The 21,628-nt window shown below is 37.4% G+C and overlaps 1 protein-coding gene across 1 annotated transcript; it reads left to right on the forward strand.

Moving 5' to 3' along the window:
- The first annotated feature begins 5,209 nt into the window (after positions 1–5,209).
- On the forward strand, positions 5,210–12,637 carry LOC140166937 (monocarboxylate transporter 11-like). The gene is made up of 5 exons (XM_072190421.1): positions 5,210–5,227; positions 10,216–10,399; positions 10,727–10,867; positions 12,358–12,570; positions 12,618–12,637. The coding sequence occupies exons 1-5, from the start codon at positions 5,210–5,212 to the stop codon at positions 12,635–12,637; spliced, it is 576 nt and encodes a 191-aa protein (XP_072046522.1).
- The last annotated feature ends 8,991 nt before the right edge of the window (positions 12,638–21,628 follow it).

A 21,628-nucleotide genomic window follows, 5' to 3' on the forward strand; every position in this document is an offset into this window, starting at 1 on the left:
GCAAAACGGATAAAATCTCCGCACAGTTGCACAAAATGCACACAGGTGCTTACAATTTTTTGTTGTCATTCTTGTTGTCATTTGTTTTAAACATATAGCTAGAACTCGACGAAAGTACACACCTGGTTCACTAATGACAAGTTAACGATTAAAAAATGTTAATCAGAATGCAAAAACGGATAAAATCTCTGCATCGTTGCACAAAATGCACACAGGTGCTTACAATTTTTTGTTGTCATTCTTTTGTTTTAAACTTATAGCTAGAACTCGATGGAAGTACGCCTGGAAGGTGCCTACGATTTCATAAAATTGCAATCTCTATACAATGTTAATCAGAAAAGAAAATGTGTTATTTAGAAGGGTGGGTTTTCTTTAAAATGAAAATCCCTTTATTTGACTGACATTTGTGTTACTTGATGAAAATACACACCTGTTCACGAAGGCCAAATTAACAAAAACGAATGCAAAGTTGTATAAAATTCATTGAAATAACAATGTCTGTCAAAATTAATCAGAAAATAAAATCTTTGGGTTTATCTAGAAAGATAGAATTTCATTTAAAATTTCAAGCCATTTAAGGGATGGGGTATGGACGTTTGGGCAGTATTTTTTGTGGGACATAAGAGCATGATATCAAATAATTTAGATTTTTTGAAATTCGCGATATAATACACATTTTATGATATTTTTGATATTTAACAGTACTTGAAGTAAACTTTATAAATCTAATGGTATGTACTTAAAGTGTATGTAGCTGGGAAGAAAAGCCGACGATCAATTGAAAATTTTGACCACTCGTATTGAAGATATGGAATTTTTTTCCCAAAACACCAAAAAATGTATATCAATAATAAAAATCTACACATACAATTTGTTCCCTTAGCACTCCAGCTTGATTTTCTGAAAATGTAAGCTTAGCGCCTGTTAAGATAAACTGTCCCGGACGATGATTCTAAAATCTTATGTATTTCTTTATAATGTTGCAATGAATTGTGGGAAAATCATCACCTCAGTACGTACAAGTACGTATACGTACTAAACATCTCAAGAAAGTAACTAACCCCCCTCAAATAATGACAATTATTAAAAATAATGGGTGATTATATTACAAATCTGTAAAACGCGTTGGAAGCAGAATTTATTTCTGCACATTTTGCTCACTTGTAGCAATTGACTAAATATTGACATCACGGCGTACATTTAAATCAATGTAGCCCAAGATTTGAAAGTTGCAGTAAATTCTATTGATTTTGCATTCAGTGTAATTTAAAGAAATCTGTGTAATATGATATCTGAGTGTTTTTGTATTGTAAAAATTTGTTTGTAAGTGCAACTTTCTACATTAAATTGACCGGTGTTTTATTGTTTTCTGGGCTATCGTATCAAATGAGGTGTCAAAATGCGCAGAAATAAATTCTGCTTCCAACGCATTTGACAGGTTTGTAATACAATAGCCCCTTTTTGAATAATGGCCATTATTTAAGGTGGGTTAGTTACTTTTTTTTTGAGATGTTTAGTGTGCCTTCTTTGTCTGCACTGCTAATTATGTAACACATTGTAAAAGTAAGGGTCTGTTTATCTTTTCTGTTTCGGGAGCTCTATTGTTCAGAAACGAAAACGCAAGGGATTATGTGAGTTGATCTGTTCCTTAAATTCATTGGTAAGTTTGAAGTACCAATTAGCTTATTTCAATAGAGGTGGATGCCTGTTGTTAATAAAGGCTGGATAAGACAAAATTATGGAACACCCACAGTGTGTGGAAGACCGGTGTTTTTAGTGGTCTAGCACCCCATTCGCTATAATGTCCTTTAATACCTATAGACGAATCTCACGAGCCAAGTGATGGTGAGAATTTAGTCAGCCATGACTGGGTCCCCGGCGCACCAAACTGGTGTTGTGACTGCCCAATTGGGTGGCTTAAAGCCGCTTAAAAATCGATGTTATGTTGTATTGTGTTGTAAACTTTCATCATTCTATTGTCTACGTGTAACACGGGTGATGAAATGCAGTTTAAAATCCCCGCCAAGGACGCATTATTTCATATTTTAGGTGGGATATACACTACGGGGACCCAGCTATGGTGTTGCATATTACCACACACGTAAGTTTTAAGGTGTATTTGGGACGAAAATAATTTTTAATAAATAAAAGCATTTCTGTATAACGTCTACAAATTATCCAAAACAGGGCTGCACGTATAATTTGTAATGCTAAATGGGACAAATCTAGTTATATTGTTTTTGATCAACTTGATTGGGAACCAGTTTCTAATAGGCAGCAGTACAATTGTTCTGTTTTAATATATAAGATTTTGAGTAACTTGTCACCTCCTTATTTAACTCATATATTTTCAATTCCAGAGAATTACAACTTTCGCCAGAATAAATTTAATGTTAAGATCCCGCAACCAAGGACAGCTGCAGATGGCTTTCTTGTAATTTTGAGAGCAAAGTAGAAAATATGGTTCAATCATGCATTTAAAAATATATATTCACCAATTTTGCACAAGAACAAATGATAATGATACTAATAAAAGTGAATATTCCAAAATAATTGGGTAATTACGTAACTGATGCATGCTTGAACCGCATTTTGTTCTTTATTCTCCATGGGCAATTATTGTAAAAAAAAGCTTAAAGGGCATATCTATTGCAAAAACAAGTTTATCTCCATTCGAAGAGAATAAATATTACATTACAAGTTGACACTCGTTGCAATTTTTTATGCGTATTTCTCCTGAAAAAAAGAGAAATTTTGTTGGTAAAGTTCGGACTCGTACGTGTCCTTCCCCCGTTCGAAGCGAAATTAATTTTCAAGGCAGCGGGCTGATGACGTAAGTAAATGAAGCGGACACTATACCCGCCGTTCCCCTATCATGCCTATGATCACAATAACACAATGAACATAGATCATCTAGATGATCTATGATTCATGTATAAATGCGCGGCCTTCAATGGTCAACAAACATTGAAATTGTTTATTTGCATAATAAATACAATATTGATTACTGAGACTAGTATACTTGAATATACTAGTCTCAGATTGATCACGCTGAAATTCTAAGCTCAAAATATTTTTTTATCCAAATATTTCTCATGATATAGATATACATATGAATTGTAATATCACAATTTACTAATATAAAAAAGAAGCGGCTGATTTTATACATATGTTTAAAAAACATTAAATTTATAATACTTAATTCAGAGCTTTTCTGAGAACAACAACAGTATACGTTCTGTGCATTGAGAGCGTTTACAGCCCCTTCTCTCAAAACAGGCACATCTCATTTCATGACGTCAACTTTTTTCTAGGTCAAACTGTCTCGTTCGAAGGAACTTACCGCTTAAGTTGGTTTTGTGGAATATCAATTTTAATCGTCTTATTTTCTCAAAACAGGTGCCATTTTCACTGTCTTCATAATATTAGCTTGCCAATGATATGATGTTGTCCGAGCAATATATGACCTTTAACAATGTTTAACAAAAGTTAAAAATATACACTTTTATAGCAGGCTGACGATAGAGGTGCAATCGTCCGGGAACAATCTATTCAAAAATCTATGACATACATATCTTCAAAAATAATGCTAAAAGCGTATACTTTTGTTTAAATCTATCAATCTTATGATGATGCAAATCATAACTATTTGTACTTTGTTTATTAATATTTGTTGTATGTTGTGTTATGTCCACGGCCCCAAGGAAGAACAACTTTGTTGATTTGAGCCTCCGCGGTGAAATAAAGCTTCCTATCCTACCCTATCCTATCCTAACCAATTTAACCATTTTTATGCTTTCTATGGTGATCACTGGTATTGACTTTAACATATTTAAAAGTCAAAATATAAATTTGAAACGAAAGTATAACGGTGAATCTATGGGAAATGCGCAAGCAATGGGCTATTCCAGAAATTAAAGGTACCCCCTACTAAAGAAGACATGGGATTCCCAAAAAGTTTCACCATTTTTTGCTCTGGGAATTCAAAAAAAAAAAAGGTCATTATTTTACAACCCTAAAGAAGACATGGGAATTCCCAAGAAAATACACCTTTTTATTTTAGGCTTGGGAATTCCCAAAAATTTTGGCAAAACTTTGCCTGTCTTCTTTAGGGACACTGGGAATTCCCAATTTTTTAATTTTAATCATTTTATTGTCAAAATGGGAATTCCCATTTTTTTGGATAAAATTTTGGTCTGGATATTCCCAAAAAAGTTATGGTACAAATTTACATGTCTTCTTTGGGGGGGGGGGGCATTAATTTTTGGAATAGCCCAATACCAGAATCACAACAAAAAAAGTCATGTTGCATGGTTGGAGTTTTCCCTCAAATTAATTATTCATATGAAACAAAAAAATACTTACGGAATAATATTAATCCATACTAACATCATCATCATCATCATCCTAAGCCCTCGTTCATTGACCCACTGCAGAGCGAAGGCCTCTCCAAGGACTCCTTCATCTCAATTCAATAAGCACTGATAAATTTCATTTTTATAACTTTCTATAACCATTATGCAAGAGATTAAATTTTCATCAATATTTTTATTATTTGATATCAAAAGGACATTCTTCTTATTCAGAAATCATTTGTAATATTTGTAGCTACGCTACGCTGTATAGACACACTGTTCAGGGTCTATGCATCGTTCATAAGAACATTTTGAAGCTTTTTGATTGAAAAAAAATCGGTTATATAACTCATCAATTCTTTTGAGAGGCCATGCAGATGAGATGACCTAAACATAGTGCTCCAGTGTCTTCTGACTATCGCACCCTGTCCTGGCTGCACATCCAGTTCCTCCATCGCTTGCCCATATATGCCAGCCCAGGGCACGTGATTGTCTCTTACTCAACTGTGCGCCGCAAAGTTGTTTTCAGGGCTTCTAATTTTTTTCTTCAATACCAAAATGCAGAGCGGTAGCCGGTAGCTGTCGAAAATACACCCGAAATACCAGAGTTATTGATGTACGTCCAGTTCCTCCATCGCTTGCCCAGCTATGCCAGCCCAGGGCACGTGATTGTCTCTTACTCAACTGTGCGCCGCAAAGTTGTTTTCAGGGCTTCTAATTTTTTTCTTCAATACCAAAATGCAGAGCGGTAGCCGGTAGCTGTCGAAAATACACCCGAAATACCAGAGTTATTGATGTACGTTCAAGTGGATCTACGTGTCATTCTGAATCCGGAACTCTTGTAGTTGATAGATATGTCTATGAATCGTAAGGTAAGGAAATGTCAAATACTGTATTTGACAATACTGTATTTGTCAAATACCTGTAACAGGTACACTACTCTGGCAAGTATATTGCACAATAGAACAGAAAAACCAGTTTTCGTCGATAAACCTGGATTTCAATCGAAAACCAGGTTTTTCGATTTCGATTGTCATAGTCTTTTGAAAAAACAGGTCGGGAAACCTGGTTTATCAAAAACTATGACACTCGAATTCGAAAACTTGGTTTTTCGACTGAAAACCAACTTTATCAGTGAAAAACCAAGTTTTTCGGCGAAAAAACAGGTTTCTCGGTCGATAAGGGACCGTTCACAAACACTTGTTAAAAAAAGGAAAAAAAGCGCAATGATTTATAGTGCGCTACCCACAGGCACAACGCCTAGACGTTGATCCACAAGCCTCAGCACACTTTACAGGGGGCCTGATGCAAAAAAATGTCATCGCAAAAAAATTTTTACAGGCCCATTTCCCCTTTTGATATGAAAATTATGGGTCAAGGAAAATTTGTGGTAACTTTTTCAGGGCCTCCCTTAGGAGAGTCAATTTTTTTCAGGGCCCCCCTTTTTGCATCAGGCCCCCCTAACAAGTGTTTGTGAACGGTCCCTAAACCAATCGAATCAAACCTGGTTTTTCGATTGAAAGTAAGGGCGACCTAAAAAAAGGGGGCGACCTAAAAAATTCAGGTCTGCCAAAGGGGAGGGGGACCAAAAAGTTGTTGGTCATTTGCGGGAGGGGGGGAGTCCAAAATTTGTTGACCCAAACCAATTGCTATTATAAAAATAGCCAATTTTCGCGCGCTAGCTGCGCATTTGTCCAGGTATATCATTTTTGAAGTCCGCTTGAAGCCCGAAACCAAAATGTACCTTAAAGACCCATACATGTAGCTAATTTATATACTATCAGTATATAAATTTTACAGATTCATGTAAAATGTCTTATTTTGCCTTAAAAACACGGCTCCCACTAGCAGGCTATGTTACCACATCTATATGACAATGACAAAGGTACCAAAATCTGAATTTTGATGATTTTTACTATCTTCTGGATGAGCAAATCACTGAATAGGCCTTTAATGGTCAGATTAGTGTTAATACGGTACTCATAAAAAATTCTGCATTCATCATGTTCATTAAAGATTAGATGATGGGATGGACATTTTAGGATAGGATAGGATAGGATAGGATAGGAAGCTTTATTTCATTACGGAGGCCCAAATCAACAAAGTTGTTATTTCTTGGGCCGTGGACATAACACAACATAGTCTGTGTTACAGACCGTGTACCTATATTATCCATAGGGAGAGAAACTACTGGGAACCACACACTCTCGGAAACCATAGTGGGCACATATTATCCATAGGGAGAGAAACTACTGGGAACCACACACTCTCGGAAACCATCCGCTTCGCGGCTGGCGGCTCGTACTCGCCGCTTCGCGGCTCGAATTCGCCGCTTCGCAGCTCATCGCGGCTGCGCCGCTCACCCCCCCTTGATCGCGAGTCCGACACTATCTCGAGTCAGTCTTTGACAAAGACTAAACACAACATAATTATTAAAAACCAAGTACAAATTATGATTTACATCATCGTAAAATTGATAGATTTAAACAGAAGTTAAAAATATACACTTTAACTTTATTTTTGAAAATATGTAAGGTCATAGACTTTTTGAATAGTTTCATCTAAATTGTTCCAAGGTCCAAATGATTGCATCTCTATAATATAAGGTCCGCATGATTGCATCTCTATAATATAAGGTCCGCATGATTGCATCTCTATAATATAAGGTCCAAATGATTGCATTTCTATAATGTTAAGCTACGTTTCTTATAATCTTATAATCACATCTAAATTTACTCTGGCGAAAGTTGTAATGTCTGAGAGTACACAACCACCTTAATAAGGAGGTGATTCAAAATCGTATAATATTAAAACAGAACAATTGTACTGCTGCTATTACAAACTGGTTTCCAATCAAGTTGATCAAAAACAATATTACTAGATGTGTCCCACTTAGCATTACATAATACGTGCAGCCCTGTTTTGGATAATTTGTAGACGTTATACAGAAATGCTTCGATTTCCCCAAACAACATTACAATATTCCAGATGAGGCATCATCAAATACATCAAAAGAGATGAAATCCACAAGTTAATGAAGAATACGGCTGGAAATTTGATTAATTATGGGTTTATTACTCAGAAAATCAAAATTGCAAATGAGAAACATGTAATAATGACTTAGGCACTTTGGTTATGAGGGTGACGGTTTATTACTTTGAAGCCATTTGTTTATTATTTATACAGTTAATAATATCATTAATTTCATTAGAAGAATAATATATTACAGTGTCATCAACATACATACTTACTTAACAATGTGTTACATAATTAGGAAGATCATTGATTTGCCCAAGTACAACTCTATTATATAATAGTGGTAAACGTATATTTATTGTAAGAGCTGCAAACTTATGCAATAATTTACCACCTTCATTTCGTGTGAACCTTGAAACTCTGTGATTATTGTTGTATGTATTTTTAGATTTATTATCATTGTTCATTTATTCTATATAATCTTTTAAATATCACGGTGTTTGGACACCCTGTAATAACCAGATTGTTCTTGAAACAAATGTGAAAAAATTGTATTTGAATACTTTAAAGGAGTTTCAGGAAACATATTGACGCATGGTGTATTTTTTACATATCGGGTCCATTATCGGGTCCCCAGCTCCCCGCCGTCACTCTTTTGTTTGAAATATCATGAAGGCTACATTGGTGTCATTTAAAAACACTTTAATTGAATAGGCAATATGTCTAGGTATGTATAATGTAAAAAATTGTAAAAAAATACAACTGGGCCGAAAAAATCTCGCATTAAAACCCCGGCTCCTCAGTGCACCAGACCAAAACGCATGACAATTCCCCAAAATAAAGTATAAAGTTTCACAATTCATAATCAATCAATCAATCAATCTTTTATTTTTCATCAATCTCATAAAGCATACAATGTAACAACAGAGGTAAATTAAATTATTGCACATTAACAAGTATTGATGAAGGCAGGTACATCACAAGGCCAAGAGGCCTGAAAACGATGTACCACCTTATAACATATAATTATAATTGTACATTAAATAATCAAAACATTAATTATACACAAAAACATAAAGACATATATACAAAGAACCCATCTTAAGTTATACAAAATGCAAATTAAAGCAACAAATAATTTAGCAGTGTTTGATAATACATTATGGTGAATTGTGTACAGAGTCGGCAAAAACAAGAAATTATGAGATTATGAGAGGTATTAATTAGATTTTAAATACCTTATAATGCTATTTTTAAATTCATTTACCCGTTTAGCTTCTTTAATTTCACTTGGCAAACTATTCCATAACCTAGGACCAAGTGTTAGAACATCAGTCATTTTATGGATATCAGTACGATAATTCTCTTTCTTTCTGGTATTATAATTGTGAATAGACTTCATGTTTATGAACAAATTGTCAAATGATCTTGGTAATAAACTCATATGATATTTGTACATAAAAATACCCAGTTCTTTATTAAATAATTGACATATATTAAGTAAATTATACTTTTCGAACAGTGGTTTGGTGTGGCAAAGATACGAACTATTTGTGATAATAACTGCTCTTTTTTGGAGCTTCACAATTCTGTTTAAATTATAGTTATTAGCAGAACCCCACAATACTATACCGTAAGTTAAATATGGTAAGATTAGTGTACAATACAACTGATACAAGCTTGGTTTAGGTAAAAATAGCTTTACTTTGTTTAAGACGCCAATATTCCTAGAACAGGTCTTACAAATGTTGTTAATGTGTGACCTCCAAGTAAGGTTTTCATCAAGTGTAATTCCCAGAAATTTGACATCATACACACGTGAAAGTTTGCATCCATCGAGAAATACATTGTGAACTTCAGTTATATTTTTTGTTTGATGAGGTGTTCCAATAAACATAAGATTTGTTTTACTGGCATTTAAGGATAACTTGTTACACTTAAACCAGTTAACAATTTCCTTCAACTCTTTATTTAAATTATCACAAAGCCTTTGAATATTGTTATCAGAAAGAAAAACAGTTGTATCATCTGCAAATAATATGAAAGATAGAAGTTTCGATGTTTCACTTATGTCATTCATATATACAATAAATAGTAGTGGCCCCAGGATGGAACCCTGTGGCACCCCACACATAACCATAGATTTGGATCAAGGATTATAGCAAACATGCAAACATATAAATTAATTTACATTGTTGATTAATTCAGACAAATATGTAGAAAATTTAATTATGTTTACTTCAAAATCGTCTGGAAATTCCTTTGATGGGTACTTTGAAAATAAAAAATATACAGCCCGTGCAGTTTTAAATTTTTGTTAAAATTTCCGGACCGGCAAGTTACAAAAAAGTTGCACATCCCTGCTTAAAATGAATGAAGATGAGACTCTCAAAATGACAGATGAATAAATACGTTCACATCATTCTGGTCAAATAAAAACCAACAACAAAGATTCAAGGGGTTTTAAACTTCTTGTTTCCTGTGTGTATGGTATGACTGGCTGTAAAATATTAATCTATTTAATATGTTTACAGCAGTCTTAAAATTCATGTAAAAGATTAAATATAGAATAGTGTGATGTTATAAGTCCCGCCTATTACATGATTATGAACTGATCAGAGTAAATGGTGCAAAAGCGTGATTAATATTCTAGCATTGTCACACTCCTCTCTACAACCCCATCCCCCATCAACGGCCTTAGAAATAAATTTACGGGTTGTAGTTTTCGGTATTACCCGGGATATTAAGCGGGAGGGGAGGTGTTCAGCCTCTTATAACGAAATGACGTTTACAGGACTTCAACGAACTTTTGGGTAGTTCCCTATAAGTGTATAGCTTTATTATATTTCAGAGAAAAGCAACTTATATTTTGTAAATTTTACAGCTTGCACCGGAAGGAGAGTGGGGATGGATGGTAGTCTTGGCTTCATTCGTCTTCCACTTTTTCTCACTTGGAACAATAAAGGCATTGGGTGTATTTGTCCCGCAATTGGGGGCAGCATTTGACATTAGTGACGGAGAAGTTGGCATTGTCTGTGGAATTGCATTTGGACTGAAAGCCATTTTAGGTGAGACTGTATTTTCTTTACATGACCTTGAAATTGCTGTTACGCCTTTATCAGCAGAAAATACGTGGTGATGAGTGTAAGGGTGGATGGGATGAAGGAGTTTTGATTTTAAACCAGTTACCAGTTACTTGGACATGTTGGATGACATCAGGAGCAGGGAATCGCCCGTCAATGCTATTGACGCACATTATTTATGCTTTATGGGGTGTGGTGTTTGGGGCAGCTCTGAGGTGTGTGGGTCAGGGGTGTGTGTGTGGAGGATGTTTTTGTTAAGGTCTGTCACTAAATACAAACTATACAAATAACAACACTTTATTTCATTTTAAGGACCCGTTTGGGCAACTGCTGCGTTGAAATGGAATGCTCGTGAGATCACAGCTATCGGAGGATTCTTGACTGCTATAGGGTTTATCGGTGCTGGTTGGGCGGTTTCGACGCTTCAATTGGCGTTTTGCCTAGCATTGACAGGTAAAATTATTGGCCCCTGAACATGTTTAAAGAAAAACCTCCTATGTAACATATTGGCATTTTTTGTTTTAAACATGTTCAAGGGCCACCGTGGTACATGGGAGATATTTCATGCAAAACGAAGTAACAAAATCAGTGATAGATGACTCGTTGCTGTTCAAAATGGATATATAAGGGTCTCTGGGCGACAGATCGAAAAGAAAATACGGGGTCTTTGGGTGACAAGGCATGTGATCATACAAATATAGGGTCTTTGGGTGACAGCGGTGCTGAAAAAGGGTGTCTTAACGGGCCTACATACGCGCCCCCTCCAAGTGCCCCTGTAAAAAAGCCTTTGATTCAATCAACAGGAAGATGATGTTTTCTGTTCTGCGGCACTATGGTATCCCAGAGAACATCATAAAGGCAATACGTGTACTGTATACCAATTCACAAAGCGCCGTAATGGTAGATGGCAACATCTCGGATCCTTTACTATAGAGTATTGCAGGGGATGTTGTTCTACCTGATGAAGATGGCTACCGAAGGACTGACAGTGGTGTTGAAACACATCCGCGTCGTTCCAGGCGATATCCCGCCAATGTTTTGAACGACTTGGATTTCGCTGACGACATTCCACGGGCACAGGCACGGCTAACTAGAACAGCGGCTGCAGCAGAAAGCCTGTGTCTCATCATCAGTATTTCTAAAACCGAGTACACGACCACCAACTGCAATCCACTGCCACCACTCCAAGTGTACGGAGAACCCATCAAGTATGTCACCGATTTTAAATATCTTGGTTCCATGATGGGCACCCGTCATCTTGGCACCAGTGACCTCTCTCAACAGAAGGCATTTGCATGGTTTGGAAATAGGAGGATCTGTGGTGAAGTCCTACAATCTCCATTGCACTTGTGTTACAGTATTGCTCTATGGCTGTGAGTCCTGGGTGATATCTACTGACATGGAAAATAAGATTAACGCTTGTGGTACATCATGTTGCAGGATATGCTGAACATCAAGCGCACTGACCATGTTAGTAATGCAAGGATCTATTAACCAACACTGTGCCTCTGGTCAATGCAGAAGATATGCTCTCTACACCCCATTGCAAAAGAAGACCTGGAAGGCAAAGAACATCCTACTTGTCTTATGTGCAAAAAAACCCCAAAAAACTGTTGGGGGACTTTGACAACTTTTTACTGTCAGTGTCAGATACCATAACCGCTTTGACTTCAAATCGTAGTACATGGAGAAACTTTGTAGTCGCCTGCTTCGTAGCCGAATGAAATGAATGTTCACTCTCGAATGAAATGTTGTTTTCTTGCAACCATTTTAAAATATTGCTTTGGACATTGAATTCAAATTTGACAGATATTTGTAAGACACATAAAATCAGTGGAAATTGACACTGCAAATATAATGTGGCAGTCTTTATCAACGATAATATTCTTTTATTGTTCAATTTCATCTTATCTTATCCTTTTTCACTTTCATTCTTCAAACAGGAATAGGGTTTGGACTACCAAGCGTAGCACTACTAGTTATCATCAGAGACTACTTTGACATTAGATTTAGTCTAGCCACAGGTATTGCATACACAGGAAGCGCCATTGGTATGATTGTGTTGCCTTCTTTTGTTGAAATCCTCATCACTTCGTATGGATGGAGATCTGCCATTATACTTCTGGGAGCCCTCTGCTTTAACATTTGCGCTGTCAGTATGTTATACAGACCACTGCAGTCTACCAACTACCATGACTACGAGGAAATATCCGATCAACATGATCAAGACGACAAAGAATCGCGTTCCAATATGTTTAAGTGTGTCCCGGGGAAATGTGTTTCATCATTTTCGTTGATAAGAAAGGAACCTCTTACATGCGTTTATTTTATAGCGTTTGCATTATGGAGTATAGCCTACACAGGATGGATGTTATTTATTGTTTCCTACGCATTATCATTAGGTTATTCTTACTCAAAGTCGTCCCTGCTTTCAACATTAGGAGGTGTTGGTACATTAGTAGGGAGAAGCATCACAACGATTACCGATCTGGGTTTCATGTCTGGTCAGACTCTTTCCTTCGTGTTATCGATAGGAGCAGCTGCATCTTTAGTTATTTACCCCTTGGTGACGGCATATTGGATACTTGCTTTAGTGTCTCTATTGGTTGGATTTTTCTTGGGGACTCAGCCACCAGTTCAAGCGGTGTTTACGAGAGAAATGTCAGCTTCTTATCCGAAATATTTTGCTGATGCGTTAGGATTGCATTATGTGTTTATAGGATTTGGAAATTTAATTGGAGGACCTTTGACAGGTAGGCCAATGTTTAGCAAGTTTGTTGTTCATTATCTTGAAAAGTGTTGTATTCGCTGTCATAGTGCACGTTAGAATATAACCGTTTCTAGGTCAACTGGATCACGCTTTCTTTCTTACGAACCACTGATCGAAATGATCACAACACAAAGCCTATGGCATATCAAAATTCGGAACAGGTGTATGCGCGCAGGCTTGGAGCAGTAACCAATGGTTACTAACGTGCACTACGACAGCGAATAGTTTAAGACGGGTATTGTTGATAGTTCGATCAGCTCGTAATAGGCGGGACTGATACGCAGAAAAGTAGACCCACGTTACACGTTGTCCAATAAACTATTATTATTTATACTAATAGTGATGGCATAAGACATTAATCTTATAGGAAATGTGTCAAAAATTCTTGCAATGTGACTAATTTCTCCACAAAAAAGTATCAATTTGAAAATAAAGTAATATAATGCACGGCATGTAGTAGTTCTTAATCTGCTGAAATATTTTGTTTAGCAACCATAAAATTCGGGAATCAATTTTAAGCGGCGGTTTTTAAACCCTGGTTTATATAGTCGGATGCAAAAGCATGCTGTTTTGAAGTAGACAAGAGACTCGGAGTCCACTAAATGACCTGTTTGTCGCCCCCCTGTGACCAGACCAGATGTTGGTCTCCGTCCCAGACGACTTGTGCTCCTTCGTGACTAAGGAGCACAATCCAGCTTGGAACATAGTCTAGCGGTATATACGTGCGTTTGAACGCCGTACAACCGCACGGTCCACGCAGGACGTATCGCAACCTCTCTAGTAATTTTAATTTGCCTACATAATGTCATACGAAATCACACGACTGAAAAAAACCCAGCAATATAGAAGACATAAATACAGTAAGCCAAAGAATTAAGGTACCAGTTATGTTCACCCCTGTATATCCTAAATAAAGACAAATTTGTCAAAATTAAAACAAACAGCCAATACCTGTACTCTTTAGCTCTGATTTAAGAGTAAGACCTTATTTGTTGAAATTGGTTGAGAATTGAAGAAATGGTGATCTAAAACCTAATGAAGAAACGAAATCAGTGTTCTAATTAATGAAAGCAACGCTAGTTTAAATGTGGCGCTAGTTCTCTTGTTCGCGAATGCGTTGTGTACAAATCAATAGGGCATCTTTCTTGGCTTTTTGGATCGTCGTGTCTTTATTTCTTGAACAATTTCAACGAATAATTCGAGCTAAAAGATGCAGCTATTGGCTGCTGGTTCCAATTATGATATATCAGTCTTTGTGTAGGATATACAGGGGGTGAACATAACTGGTACTGTATACATTAAGTGTGGCACTAAATCCGTTTAAATGAAGTGTATCAAAATGAAAATATTATTTACTTATAACAACATTCAATTTTTTCCACAGGTTATCTATACGATATCACCGGAGGCTTCTCAGTACCACTGTTGTCTCTAGCGGGATTGGAACTACTATCAGCGCTTCTGACCGTTATAAATGCTCCATTCGTACGACAGATATCATCTTGCAATATGGTATAATAGCCAATAAAATTAAGGCAATTATGACAATAATACAAACGTTATGGAGGATGATGGATAAAAAATGGGGTCGACGAATAATATAACTCATCATCAAAAAGAATATAATTTGTTGTTGTAGTGTCGTAATTCCTTAAATTCAAAATGGCCGCCGAAATAACTCCTTAAAACTCATGTTTACAGTCTTCGAATGTTATAGAACTGTTTCATTTTACTTTCAAATGATACACATCGGTTAACATATGCGCACAACAAATATAGGTAATTCACTAAACGGACTCACCATGTGAACTTCCATACTACAGTATTTTTCGCTCACCTGGAACATTTTCACTACTTAGACTAGCGTCTTCAGCAGATGGTGATGCTGTGATGATATCTTGTCTTGGGATGTCCCTCACTGATGAAAAACGCTCTAAGGAACTGCGGCTATAAAGACTGGACTTTCTTCCGCGGCCAGCCCAAAGAAAAAGACAACTCTTCTCAGAACCCGGACTCGGAGACGGCCAATAAAGGTTTTGTCACCTTGCCTTAGATAGAGGGCCATTCTGAGAAGTTACGCAGAGCGTTTAGGACTGCAGGAGTATCCACCAACTTCAAACCGCAAAATACGCTCAGGAGTGCTTTAGTAGTATAGCCCCAGAAGACAAGAAAGAACCCATTAAACAATCTGTGATTCCCGGGCTGGGATTGTATGAGATCACCTGCGCTGATTGTTATATCGGCGAACTTCTGCCAGGAAGCTCGAGAAATGGATTTGTGAACACAAATCCACCGCCGGCAATTCCAAATCAGCGGTCATAAGATCAAAAGGACACCAAATTGCCTGAGAAAATAGAAAAGTTCTAGAACGGAAACAAAAAATAGTTTAAGTTGTGCCCATTTACAAAAAGGACAACCCTGAAACATTTGGTAATTACAAACCTGTTTCTGTGTTACCGTGCTTTTCCAAAATTTTGAAACGCATTATGCACAATAGATGTTATGATTTTTTGACAAACTATCGGAAACCTTCGATACCATATACCCCGTAGACTACGATATATTACTCAGTAAGCTGTATCACTATGGTTTTCGTGGCGTATCATACAATTGGTTTTCAAATTATTGATACATATTTTCTAAACACGAAATAAAACTTAATTGACCGGGGACGAATTTACGGCTCATTCGTGGTGTACGGTCATATTTTACTTTTGATTAAAGATTTAAATATTGTTAACTTAATTAATCAGTGTGTTTTGTTGTGCATTTGGGAAAAGGTGTTTTTGACCTTGAGTCATATAGAGCGACTGGGGCCTTCATTCTTCTCTTCCTTTCCCTCTCTTCCTTTCTTTTTCTTTATCCATTCCTATCCGCTGCAGCTCTTTCTCTTTTATATATCTTTAATTTATAGCCCTCTGAACCTCCGGGCCCCGTGATTTCGCTTTATATGTTAGGTATTACCTGAGGGTCCTGATCAGTGTCGTAGGCAGATTTTCGGATGGGGGGGGGGTGGTGGCTCAAACTTGTGAATGTACCGACAACATATTATCACCGATAAGTGTTCTTGTCAAGCATGTTATATCAGCCTGATCAGTGACCCTTCCCTTCAGTAGCTTTCAGCTGTACCGGCTGAAATTTCAAACTTGAATAAGGGAAATGCCTTTGATGTATTTTGATATTTTATTATTGTCTGATTTTGATGTATGTAATTATGTATTTATTGATATGGAAATAAATGATGAATGAATGAAATGCGTGCGAAGCGCAATAAAATTTGCAATATCATTTGATTGGACTGAAACCGGCCAACAGAAAGAAAGCATATCGCCGTGAGATAGGAATTGAATCGGAGGGTCAAATTGTGTTAAAAACCATTCCAATGTATTTCTCTAATCACAAGGATTCAGAAAGTGTATAATTTGACCTATCTAGGACGTACCGTTCTCAGGGGCGTAACAAGAGCCTCAGGGCCCATGGACAAGAAACAGTGCGGGCCCTTTTAAGGGGGTACTACACCCCTGTGGTAAATTTGTGACTATTTTTGCATTTTTATCAAAAAATAATAACACACTGGTAACAAAAGTTATGTATTCACTGAATAGATTCATCAGGTTTGAAGATAAATAAATATATAATTTCTTCTAAACAAAACCAAATTTACTCACGAGTTTGACGGTTTCGCTTTTCATGGTCGAAAAGCATCATCAGAATATTGATTGTTGATCACTTCTTCCGGTTGGACGATTCCTGACCACAGAGGGTGTAGAACTGTCACTCAGTAGAGGATCATATACGAAAGGACTAAAGGACTAGTTGTCATTCCTTACGTGGAAGGGCTTGCGGAAAAAGCCAATAGGATATTCAGAAAGCATGGCATAGCCACAGCCATGAAGCCTAACACTAACCTCCGCAAACTTCTAGTCCACCCAAAGGACAAGGTTGACCCCATTAACAGCACGGATTGCGTCTATGAGATACCTTGTACCAATTGTAACAACACTTATGTTGGTGAGACCGGAAGGAAGTTTGCAACGCGACTCAAAGAACACCAAAAAGAAACTATGAGGGTGCAACAGACAAAACAAAACTACACGCGTCAAACTCGTAAACAGTCAGAAACTGAACAATCAAAATCGGCTATTGCAGACCATGCAGTTCAACAGAACCACGTAATAGATTGGGACAAATCAAAAATCCTTAGCAAGGAGTGTAATGCAAATATAAGACGCATCAAGGAATCAATCTGGATTCGTAGAAGAGGACCCAACGTCATGAATAGGGACGACGGGGCACACTATCTAAGTCACGTATATGATCCTCTACTGAGTGACAGTTCTACACCCTCTGTGGTCAGGAATCGTCCAACCGGAAGAAGTGATCAACAATCAATATTCTGATGATGCTTTTCGACCATGAAAAGCGAAACCGTCAAACTCGTGAGTAAATTTGGTTTTGTTTAGAAGAAATTATATATTTAAAAGTTATGTATATTATTGGGGCAAGGAATCCAATTACTTCACTGAAATTTCAGTGATTCAAGACAAGCGGTTCAGTAAATATGATAGGATATGAGGTACATCCTTGCTGTACCTCTTTTCTTGTCATAAATAACGAACCGCTTGTCTTGGGTCACTGAAATTCCAGTGTAGAATTTGGATTCCTTGCCCCTATAATACAGATAACTTTTGTTGCCACTGTGTTATTAGTTTTTGAGAAAAATGCAAAAATAGACAAAAATTTATGGAGGGGTGTAGTACCCCCTTAAAGGAGTATTTCGTGATCCTAGCATCCTCTTTTTATGACATATTTCAGTACATATCGACGAAAAAAGCATATTCCCAAAATTTCAGTTGATTCCGATATTGCTTGCGAGTTATGCATGATTATGTGTATTACACTGCTCCATAGACAATACGTTGTAATTTCGTTCTGGTGCACCAGAACGAAATTCAAATTTCACGATATCTTTGCTAAAGAAATTAATCTGCAAGAAATATTTTGTACATAAACATTATGTAGCCAGAGGTTTCCAGTGATATAAAAATCTCAACTTTTTTTTTTTTTTTTTGGGGGATGAGGCTGTGGATCACGAAATGCCCCTTTAACAGGGCCGGATTTACCATTGGGCCAGAGGGGTCCCCAGAATTGTCCTGTGCATGTTCCTTTTAGCCCGACAACACCATGTTTGGACCAAAAATATGGTAAAATTGCCAAATTTGGCTCGCTTTGCGCATATCGTACTAGCCCTTCACATAGCAAAATTCACCTTCATGTTGGGCTCAAATTGTCTGAAATTAAACTTTTATTTCGCGCGTAAATGTCCCAGTAAGATCGGAACAAAATATGCTTATCTCCCTCTAATTTGCAATGCTTCGGCCACCACTGTTGATCTTATAGTAGGCCCCCAATTTGTAAACCAAACTTGGCCTCCTGAGTGCACATGCTTTCCTCAAGGTGAGTTTGGGGCCTCCAAATTTGGCCTGGCCCAGGTAAATTCGGCCCTGCCTTTTAGCACCTCCTTAATCAGCGCTTATTTAATTTTTTCTTTTGCTTGGGCCCCTGAACCCTCGGGGCCGATGGACCTCGTCCACCATGTCCCCCGCTTGCTACGCCCCTGACCGTTCTTGAGTTATAACTGAAAAGGTCACGTTTTTGGCTCGATGGGGTCAAACAAAAACTCCGATTTTGCCAAAAAAGGAATAAAATTGTTCGTTTTGATCAAACAATTCAAATAAGGATAAGATTGCACCATCTAGGATGTTTCGTTAAGTAGGAAACACAGCAAAATAAGTCAAGTACCATTGAGGACTATTGACCTTGACCTGTTTTTTAAGTTACAATGTTCCTAGGTAACGAAATATCCAAGATTCAAATCCACCTCAATTCAATAAGTACTGATAAATTTTACTTGTTGTTGGCAGACAGTCCATTATGCAAGAGCCTATAATTAAAGGAACATTAAATTTTTCATTAACATATTTATTGCTCGGTGCATGACAATAATAGTTCAAACCATTTGTAATATTTGTGGTTACGCTACGCTGTGTAGACACTCATTTTGTAGCCGGTGTATTCAACAGAAATGGCACACAAACTCGCACAGATTTATGCAACCTGACGCATGTGGCAGCCTTATTGTCTCATTTCACTAACTGATTGACATAAAACAAAATTAAGGATAAAACTGCTGATCCACGATCTATACAAGCATTGTCATCTAAATGTTCTTAGTTGCCTCTTGCAAGTTTATTGTGAACTGTGTAATCATCGCTTGACACTGTTCATCAGAACATTTTTGAAGCTTTATGACTGAGAAAATGACGACCTTATTTGCCACTTATGTTTGACTCACCAATTATCTACTGTGCGCCGCAAAGTTGTTTTCAGGGCTTCCAATTTTGAATACTGAAATGCAGATCGGTAACCGGTATCCATCGAAAGTACACCCGAAACACCAGTGATGGTTATGTATGTTCAAGTGGATCTGTGTGTCATTCATGTCTATGAGTATGAATCGTAAGGTAAGGTCATTGCCGCCGAGAGCCATTACGGGCCAGGGGTAAAATGTTCGCCCAAGACCCCTTTTTACGGCCCCCTGAGGTACTTGCTTTTATGGGCCCATTAAGATATATATGTTGGCCACGGTCCCATCCGGCGTGTGCTCCTTTGTGACTAAGGAGCACAATCCAGCTTGGAACCTAGTCTAGCGGTATGTACGTGCGTTTGAACGCCGTACAACCACACGGTCCACGCAGGACGAATCTAACATCGCAACCTCTGTAGTAATTTTAATTGGTCTACATAATGTCATACGAAATCGCACAACAATATAGAATACATAAAATATACATTAAATGTGGCACTAAATCCGTTTAAATGAAGGGTCGCCTTTGTGTATCAAAATGAAAATATTATCTACTTATAACAACATTCAATTTTTTCCACAGGTTATCTATACGATATCACCGGAGGCTTCTCAGTGCCACTGTTGTCTCTAGCGGGATTGGAACTACTATCAGCGCTTCTGACCGTTATAAATGCTCCATTCGTACGACAGATATCATCTTGCAATATGGTATAATAGCCAATAAAATTAAGGCAATTATGACAATAATACAAACGTTATGGAGGATGATGGATAAAAAATGGGGTCGACGAATAATATAACTCATCATCAAAAAGAATATAATTTGTTGTTGTAGTGTCGTAATTCCTTAAATTCAAAATGGCCGCCGAAATAACTCCTTAAAACTCATGTTTACAGTCTTCGAATGTTATAGAACTGTTTCATTTTACTTTCAAATGATACACATCGGTTAACATATGCGCACAACAAATATAGGTAATTCACTAAACGGACTCACCATGTGAACTTCCATACTACAGTATTTTTCGCTCACCTGGAACATTTTCACTACTTAGACTAGCGTCTTCAGCAGATGGTGATGCTGTGATGATATCTTGTCTTGGGATGTCCCGCACCGATGAAAAACGCTCTAAGGAACTGCGGCTATAAAGACTGGACTTTCTTCCGCGGCCAGCCCAAAGAAAAAGACAACTCTTCTCAGAACCCGGACTCGGAGACGGCCAATAAAGGTTTTGTCACCTTGCCTTAGATAGAGGGCCATTCTGAGAAGTTACGCAGAGCGTTTAGGACTGCAGGAGTATCCACCAACTTCAAACCGCAAAATACGCTCAGGAGTGCTTTAGTAGTATAGCCCCAGAAGACAAGAAAGAACCCATTAAACAATCTGTGATTCCCGGGCTGGGAGTGTATGAGATCACCTGCGCTGATTGTTATATCGGCGAACTTCTGCCAGGAAGCTCGAGAAATGGATTCGTGAACACAAATCCACCGCCGGCAATTCCAAATCAGCGGTCATAAGATCAAAAGGATACCAAATTGCCTGGGAAAATGTAAAAGTTCTAGAACGGAAACAAAAAATAGTTTAAGTTGTGCCCATTTACAAAAAGGACAACCCTGAAACATTTGGTAATTACAAACCTGTTTCTGTGTTACCGTGCTTTTCCAAAATTTTGAAACGCATTATGCACTATAGATGTTATGATTTTTTGACAAACTATCGGAAACCTTCGATACCATATACCCCGTAGACTACGATATATTACTCAGTAAGCTGTATCACTGTGGTTTTCGTGGCGTATCATACAATTGGTTTTCAAATTATTGATACATATTTTCTAAACACGAAATAAAACTTAATTGACCGGGGACGAATTTACGGCTCATTCGTGGTGTACGGTCATATTTTACTTTTGATTAAAGATTTAAATATTGTTAACTTAATTAATCAGTGTGTTTTGTTGTGCATTTGGGAAAAGGTGTTTTTGACCTTGAGTCATATAGAGCGACTGGGGCCTTCATTCTTCTCTTCCTTTCCCTCTCTTCCTTTCTTTTTCTTTATCCATTCCTATCTGCT

This window comes from Amphiura filiformis, chromosome 12 (assembly GCF_039555335.1).
Source record: "Amphiura filiformis chromosome 12, Afil_fr2py, whole genome shotgun sequence".
Classification (NCBI taxonomy): Eukaryota; Metazoa; Echinodermata; class Ophiuroidea; order Amphilepidida; family Amphiuridae; genus Amphiura; species Amphiura filiformis.

Excerpts from the sequence above, each read along its gene's own strand:
- LOC140166937 (XM_072190421.1), top strand. Across the intron at positions 10,400-10,726 it reads TGGACTGAAAGCCATTTTAG|GACCCGTTTGGGCAACTGCT; the intron begins GTGAGACTGTAT and ends TTTCATTTTAAG. Across the intron at positions 10,868-12,357 it reads GTTTTGCCTAGCATTGACAG|GAATAGGGTTTGGACTACCA; the intron begins GTAAAATTATTG and ends TTCTTCAAACAG.